An 8379-nucleotide genomic window follows, 5' to 3' on the forward strand; every position below is an offset into this window, starting at 1 on the left:
CTGGAGGGTCAGGGTCAGGCACTTCCTGGAGGGTCAGGCACTTCCTGGAGGGTCAGGCACTTCCTGGAGGGTCAGGCACTTCCTGGAGGGTCAGGGTCAGGCACTTCCTGGAGGGTCAGGCACTTCCTGGAGGGTCAGGCACTTCCTGGAGGGTCAGGCACTTCCTGGAGGGTCAGGCACTTCCTGGAGGGTCAGGCACTTCCTGGAGGGTCAGGCACTTCCTGGAGGGTCAGGCACTTCCTGGAGGGTCAGGGTCAGGCACTTCCTGGAGGGTCAGGGTCAGGCACTTCCTCAAGGGTCAGGCTCTTCCTGGAGGGTCAGGCTCTTCCTGGAGGGTCAGGCTCTTCCTGGAGGGTCAGGCTCTTCCTGGAGGGTTAGGCACTTCCTGGAGGGTTAGGCACTTCCTGGAGGGTTAGGCACTTCCTGGAGGGTTAGGCACTTCCTGGAGGGTTAGGCACTTCCTGGAGGGTTAGGCTCTTAGTGGAGGGTTAGGGTTAGGCACTTAGTGGAGGGTTAGGCTCTTAGTGGAGGGTTAGGGTTAGGCACTTAGTGGAGGGTTAGGCACTTCCTGGAGGGTTAGGGTGAAGAGTAGGGCTAAAAAAAATTGTTGACCATTTTCCTGTCAAACTTTTGACCCTGTCGACCTTTTGTACCTGTCGAACTTTAATGTCTGACTTTTGTTTGTGTCTAACTTTTATCCTTGTCTAACTATTGACTGTCTAACATCTGGTGTCTATCTAGACGTTCTTTAATTACTGTCTATCTCTTACACCACACCCGCAGAGCCATGCTAGTGTAATATCAGTCAGCTGTCTGCGCGGTCAGGCTGTGGTGATGATTTATGACATCATCAGGCCCATTCCCCATCAATGAACCCAGGGTGGGCACAGGTGATGGCGCAATAAACCTAACCTTACTCTTTACCCACCTACTGGATTATGCGGCTGGCACCAAGTTACACTCGGCCCCCCCTCTCCTAGAGAGCAGGTATATGGGGCCCCGATCTGCCGGCCGCTCTGGGGATGGAGGCGGGTGGGGGAATAATGTCCGTGTAACCTGCGTGGCTAAATCTCTGCCTTTCTCTCACCTCCTGTCATTCCCTCCTTCCCAGGACCTCTCATCCAGCTCGGAGAGTCTCGATAGGTCCTTCTCCTCCGTAAGTGGACGGTTTACATGTAGTCGGTTGGGGATCTTACTGGTTTCTCTCTCTACGAGCAGCATTTCCTCTGCAGGGATTAAAGGGGCCACACACGCGTGCCTGTCGGCATTGCGCACACTAGTGGGAGTCGAAGCTGTGCATGGAGTTAGGAGGAACGCTGCGCATTTATACACCGTTGCTGGCGCCATTCACAGATACAGCTGTAACAGGTTCAGGAACTGGTCAGCCGCTTCTGAGCGCCAAACGCTTCCTGACAGATGAGGAAATAGAGCTGAGCCCCTCCCCCTTGCACTGTGATTGGTGGCTGCACAGTGTCATTGCTGTGGGGGAACGGGAGCTTTTACGCACGTTTGTGAATGTCGCACAATCGTCTGACTGCGCTGTCCATCCTGCTACACACTGAAACAGGTTTATTTAGTGTCTCCTGACGTTCGCTGCCCGTTACCCTCCGCCATTAAACGCTGCTCTTTGTACAGTTCTCAGTGCCCCAATATTACCCGATGATGGTACCACCCTGCAGGTGCCCTAATATAGAGAATGGTCCCCATAGGTCATGATAGAAAGTGTCCTGACCTCCAGCAGAGAAGGCTCAGTGCTACAAGGGAGCTGCCTCCTCCTTACCGTGGCAGTGATAAGGCCGAGAGCTCAGGGAGGCTGGACCAGGCTCTGTCTCTGCCGCCCCCTATTGGCATGGTTACTGTAACTGCACAGATTATAGAATGACTTCATTAGTGGGAGCCTCCCTGTGGTGCTTCTGCCTATCCAGCAATGCTGGGGCTTGTAGTCCCACAACGGGCACAGGAGGAGAATGACCTTAAGCAGATCTGTTTCAGTGAATATCATCACCGCTTCCTGTTCGTCATTACATCGCAAATTAACATGGCCGCCCTCTAGCCACATGTGGGGCCCCCCTCCCCATATTCAGTGTCTGCCACCCCACCCACTGCGCATGGCCAGTCTGGCTACTCTGCATGTTAGCTTGTGGCACAGAGAGTGTGGCCCATGTACCCTCCCCCACAACAATCTAGCACAGTTTCCCTTATTATAGAGATGGGTGCAGTCAGTTGCTCTCCGGATGCTGCCATATTTCTCTAAAACATTCTTAGAAGTAGACGTTGGCTTCCAATTAATCATTAAGATGAAGCGTAAAATCATAGTTTGTACCCCCCTCCCCCACCTAAAAAAGAAGCATTCCGTGCGTTTCTGTGCATGGGATCAAGTTGGAAGCTCCAGTGTAAAGAGACCCTGTTCTCAAGCAGCGGCCACTTCGGCTGCCCCGACGTAAGTCTCCCGGCTGTAAGCGCTCAGAGGAAATGCTGGTTCTCTCTATTCCAATTGTTGTAATTGCAAAGTGTTGGAGAACGAATTACTGTACATGCGATTCCTAATGTCATTCTGGTTTCTCTTCCTTGTGATCTCTCTTCATTATCCTGTTGTGTCGTCCTCTGGGCCTCTGTGCAGAGTGTTATCCCAGCTGGTAAAGAGCTGTTTGGCCGCTGCCGCCCCCTGTCTGCGAGCTAAGGGTATGCCACCCTCAGGTGACTTCAATTTCCTGGCCTGCATGCCCTTTACACCACCTTTATACACTTATTTCTGGGATATAGAATATATGTCACACAAGCACCCTTATCCAGCACTAAATGCAAATCAACAAATAGAGTAAATCCAGTGTAATAAATGGCAGCTCCTCCGCCACTGCCAGTCTGTGCCAACGACACACAGGACAGGGGAGGAGAGCGCTGGTAACACAATGAGGCTGATACCGACGTGCCCGCACCTGCGTCTATTGCCGGTCGCCTGTGTGTGACTTTATGCAAATGCTGCTACAAACTGCGTGCGCCTGCGATTGCAGACACAATAGGGACTCAGGCGCGGTAGAAATAATACGCATTGCGTTTCACTGTAGCAGGCCCAGTGTCTCCATTGTTAGATAATGAGCCCCAATGCAGGAGTGATGTGAGTATTGCTTGTAACCTCCCGGAATTAGCCATAGTAAGCGCCAACAGGTCTGTGACAGAGTAAAATACACAGTGCCGTATCATCAAACCAAATCTATAGGACAAATAGTATCTGCAGTCTCCAGGTCCCGTCGGAGATATCCCAGATGTGGCGCAGGTCACTCTACGCGTTTCATAGCCTCCGCCACATAAGGGACACTACTTATTGTGAGCATTGTGCAATAGATCTGGATGTTATGCTGTTGTCCTCGCATGAGAGACACCCCATGGTGATATCTGTACGTCGCCTTTGTCTGGTATCTCCCTGATTATTTAAATACATTGTTAAAAAGCACAGGTGAAATGAGAATCAATTTAGACAGACAGAAAACTGGCGTGGAGGTATGCAGTACCTGATAGTCACCTGAAGGTGGAGCACCCCTGCTGTTAGTGCTAGGACCTGTGCCTTCTCTAGGAAGAGCCTGGTACACTGACTGTGACATCACTAAGGTATTAGTATGTCATACGCGTTTCGGTGGCTGCAGTAAAACCCTCTCACCTCCAGCTGGGAAACCCTCTGTCTGGTAAAGGATTCTGGGAAAGGTGCGGCATGCGATGGTCCCTACGGCAGTTTCACTTGTATTTCATTACTTTCAGATTCCTTTCTAATATTAATGAATTTGCTTATTCCACACAGGTTGCGACGTCAGCTACCTGGGCTGCGGTGCGTAGCAGCGAGCATTGTTTTGGATAATCTGAATGGGATGCAAATGTTTTATTTAACCAATTTTCTTTTCTTTTATTGATTTACATGGCAGAAAAGTTTTCTTTTGACCTTTTTACATCTAAACAGTACATTAATGTTGAGGAGATTGTGTGTGCCCCTAATTACTCATTACATATATTGGGGTACGCTGGTGCGGAGGGCAGGGTGCCTGATCCATTAATGCTGAAGTGGCAGATGAGGGGCTGATGGAAATTCTTGGGGGGGGGGGGGGGGGCCACTATAATGTAATAGTTTCTTGAGTCAGAACTCTTATGGTATCCAGGGCTGGTCGTGGTGGTAAGATGATTGACACCCTGTGTGACCGGTGGTTTGGCGTGTGGTCACTAAGCTGATTTAGATGGTCTTGTGAGCCGCCTTGTCCCAGATGGTGGCATTTGTCAGGCTAATGTGATATTTGGCGGCACAGAAGGGGTTATGACAGTACATGGGCAGTAATGGAGATGGTCAGGTGAAGGGTCGGTGCTCATAGTGGGCAAACATTAAACGGTTGGTTGTAGGTATGGTGTTGAACCTCACCATACTGACCAGTCCCTTATTGGGTGAGGGGCATTTAGTGGCGAAAGGGGGTGAGCATTTACCAATTAATCAATTCTGTCTCTCTCTTTTGAACCCTGGCAGCCTGTTAGGCTCGCTCCAGAGAGGGAGTTCATCAAGTCACTCATGGCCATTGGGAAAAGGCTGGCCACCCTTCCCACCAAGGAGCAGAAGACTCAGAGGCTCATCTCCGAGCTGTCTCTGCTTAACCACAAGCTGCCTGCTCGCGTCTGGCTTCCTACGGCAGGCTTCGACCACCACGTCGTACGAGTGCCCCACACCCAGGCCGTCGTGCTGAACTCCAAGGACAAGGTATGGCCTTCCTCGGTGTGTAATAGGGGTGGGTGATCTCTCGTAGAGGATTGTGGCCACCAGGCCGGTTGATCACTAGCACACCATGCCATGGAGATGTTTGATAGAAAGGGATTTGGCCCCCATCCTTGGCATACGTATAAAACCTCATCATGTGTAATCCGGACTCAGGATGACTAAAGTGGTTTTTGTTCTAGGCTCCGTATCTCATCTATGTGGAGGTTCTGGAGTGCGAGAACTTTGAGACATCTGTAGTCCCAGCACGGATTCCGGAGAACCGGATCCGGAGCACACGCTCTGTGGAGAACCTTCCGGAGTGTGGCATCACCCATGAGCAGAGAGCTAGCAGCTTCACAACCGTCCCCAACTATGACAACGACGACGAGGCCTGGTCTGTGGACGACATCGGGGAGCTGCAGGTGGAGGTGCGTCTCCGTATATATCTACTCATTGCTCCTGGGCCCAGGGTGCTTCCGTACTTTACTGTATGTTGTTCTTGTCTGACCAGCTACCAGAGCTACACACCAACAGCTGCGACAATATCTCCCAGTTCTCTGTGGACAGCATCACCAGCCAGGAGAGCAAGGAGCCGGTCTTCATCGCGGCCGGGGACATCAGGTGAGGTGATCCTGCTGCTGAGATGGAGCTTGCAGGGTGGGTGGGCCAGCATTAATGGGGATGGGTCTGTCTGTGAGGTAGTTTATGGTAGATGTTGGCATGGGGTCTTACTTTAGGTTATCTCTTACAGGCGCCGTCTCTCGGAGCAGCTCGCTCACACACCGACCACCTTCCGCAGAGATCCGGAGGATCCGTCCGCCGTGGCCCTAAAAGAACCGTGGCAGGAGAAAGTCAGGTACGGACGCCTGGAGGGCATATATACAGTATGGGTGGGTATAGACAGGTCCACAACGACCACTGTAGAGATATAAGTACACCCTGCAGTACCTTTCTAGTCTGAATTCTTGTGGCATAGATGCTGCTAGAAACATTACTACGAGAGTCCGGCCCTTAGAGACATGATGGCGTCACACAGATGTGTCTTCTGCGAGTCAGGATACAGGGTACTAGAGCCTGGGTGTGCACATAAGGCTACAGGAATGGTACAACCGTACCTCTATTACACGGCGTAACACAGGAGAATAACCAGCTGCAAGAATTCCCCACAGATGACGCAGATACCCCCACACAGTCTTCTGTCTTCCCATGGAGAGAACAGTATTGGGACCAGGACCCACATGTGTGTACAGTAACTGGGCACACGGCAGGGTCAGAATCTCACCAACAGCCCTGGTAAACATCTGGGTTCACCAGTCTTTCCAGAGCGTACAATGAGTGGGGCTCCTCAGTGCCCTGTTATGAAGCCTCGGATTTCCCACCTGGGCTGTGTATGTGATATTCCACCACATTATCCTGCTGGAAGTGGCTTTAGAGAATGGGGAGACTATGGCCATAAGGGGGCGCACATAGCAATGATACTCAGTTGTGACAATTACATGATGCGTAAACCATATTAAAGGGCCTTATTTGCCATGACCCTGGTGTGGTCTCCTGCTGCCGTGGCCCATCCACGTCATGGTGCCATGTACTGTGCTCTTCTGTATGACACTGGTGTAGCACATGGTTATTCCAGCTACTGATCCCTTCCTCTCTGCTTCAGCCAGTCCGACCATGTACTGTGCTCTTCTGTATGACACTGGTGTAGCACATGGTTATTCCAGCTACTGACCCCTTCCTCTCTGCTTCAGCCAGTCCAACCATGTACTGTGCTCTTCTGTATGACACTGGTGTAGCACATGGTTATTCCAGCTACTGATCCCTTCCTCTCTGCTTCAGCCAGTCCGACCATGTACTGTGCTCTTCTGTATGACACTGGTGTAACACATGGCTATTCCAGCTACTGACCCCTTCCTCTCTGCTTCAGCCAGTCCGACCATGTACTGTGCTCTTCTGTATGACACTGGTGTAGCACATGGCTATTCCAGCTACTGACCCCTTCCTCTCTGCTTCAGCCAGTCCCACCATGTACTGTGCTCTTCTGTATGACACTGGTGTAGCACATGGTTATTCCAGCTACTGACCCCTTCCTCTCTGCTTCAGCCAGTCCGACTATGTACTGTGCTCTTCTGTATGACACTGGTGTAGCACATGGTTATTCCAGCTACTGATCCCTTCCTCTCTGCTTCAGCCAGTCCCACCATGTACTGTGCTCTTCTGTATGACACTGGTGTAGCACATGGCTAGTCCAGCTACTGACCCCTTCCTCTCTGCTTCAGCCAGTCCGACCATGTACTGTGCTCTTCTGTATGACGCTGGTGTAGCACATGGTTATTCCTGCTACTGACCCCTTCCTCTCTGCTTCAGCCAGTCCGACCATGTACTGTGCTCTTCTGTATGACACTGGTGTAGCACATGGTTATTCCAGCTACTGACCCCTTCCTCTCTGCTTCAGTCAGTCCCACCATGTACTGTGCTCTTCTGTATGACACTGGTGTAGCACATGGTTATTCCAGCTACTGACCCCTTCCTCTCTGCTTCCGCCAGTCCGACCATGTACTGTGCTCTTCTGTATGACACTGGTGTAGCACATGGCTAGTCCAGCTACTGACCCCTTCCTCTCTGCTTCAGCCAGTCCCACCATGTACTGTGCTCTTCTGTATGACACTGGTGTAGCACGTGGTTATTCCAGCTACTGACCCCTTCCTCTCTGCTTCAGCCAGTCCCACCATGTACTGTGCTCTTCTATATGACACTGGTGTAGCATATGGTTATTCCAGCTACTGACCCCTTCCTCTCTGCTTCAGCCAGTCCCACCATGTACTGTGCTCTTCTGTATGACACTGGTGTAGCACATGGTTATTCCAGCTACTGACCCCTTCCTCTCTGCTTCAGCCAGTCCCACCATGTACTGTGCTCTTCTGTATGACACTGGTGTAGCACATGGCTAGTCCAGCTACTGACCCCTTCCTCTCTGCTTCAGCCAGTCCCACCATGTACTGTGCTCTTCTGTATGACACTGGTGTAGCACATGGCTACTCCAGCTACTGACCCCTTCCTCTCTGCTTCAGCCAGTCCCACCATGTACTGTGCTCTTCTGTATGACACTGGTGTAGCACATGGCTATTCCAGCTACTGACCCCTTCCTCTCTGCTTCAGCCAGTCCGACCATGTACTGTGCTCTTCTGTATGACACTGGTGTAGCACATGGTTATTCCAGCTACTGACCCCTTCCTCTCTGCTTCAGCCAGTCCGACCATGTACTGTGCTCTTCTGTATGACACTGGTGTAGCACATGGTTATTCCAGCTACTGACCCCTTCCTCTCTGCTTCAGCCAGTCCGACCAGTCTCCTCACCCACAGGACTCCACCACTCCCTGTAATCTCTAGTGAAAATCCCAGGAGATCACCAGTTTCTGAGATACTGTAGCCGTCCCCTCCAGCACCAACAGTCATTCCATGGCCAAAGTGACCTAGAACAACTGATCCTCTTGACCATGCTTTTATTGCTGCCACAGGATAGGCCTATTAGATATTTGCAGTTAGGCGAAGGTGTACCTAATAAAGTGACCACTGAGTGTATGTGTGTGTTTCCTGTACGCTGGACTTCATTCGCAGGAGGATTCGGGAGGGCTCCCCATACGGACACTTCCCCA

The 8379-nt window shown here is 51.4% G+C and overlaps 1 protein-coding gene across 3 annotated transcripts in view; it reads left to right on the forward strand.

The window, feature by feature from the left end:
* Nucleotides 1–8379, forward strand: part of PI4KB (phosphatidylinositol 4-kinase beta) — a 50721-nt gene that overhangs the window by 20713 nt on the left and 21629 nt on the right. Inside the window, exons 3-9 of one of the 3 annotated variants that reach the window (XM_088460984.1) lie at nucleotides 1112–1156; nucleotides 3794–3820; nucleotides 4502–4729; nucleotides 4927–5154; nucleotides 5238–5347; nucleotides 5478–5582; nucleotides 8342–8379. The exon at nucleotides 8342–8379 is cut by the window's right edge and continues 86 nt beyond it. In XM_088460984.1, coding sequence (XP_088317110.1) covers nucleotides 1112–1156; nucleotides 3794–3820; nucleotides 4502–4729; nucleotides 4927–5154; nucleotides 5238–5347; nucleotides 5478–5582; nucleotides 8342–8379 — 781 coding nt within the window. The remainder of the gene's footprint in view (nucleotides 1–1111; nucleotides 1157–3793; nucleotides 3821–4501; nucleotides 4730–4926; nucleotides 5155–5237; nucleotides 5348–5477; nucleotides 5583–8341) is intronic. The other 2 variants (XM_088460985.1, XM_088460986.1) reach the window with 2 other exon arrangements.

This window comes from Taudactylus pleione, unplaced genomic scaffold (genome assembly GCF_031769625.1).
Source record: "Taudactylus pleione unplaced genomic scaffold, aTauple2 ptg000997l, whole genome shotgun sequence".
Classification (NCBI taxonomy): Eukaryota; Metazoa; Chordata; class Amphibia; order Anura; family Myobatrachidae; genus Taudactylus; species Taudactylus pleione.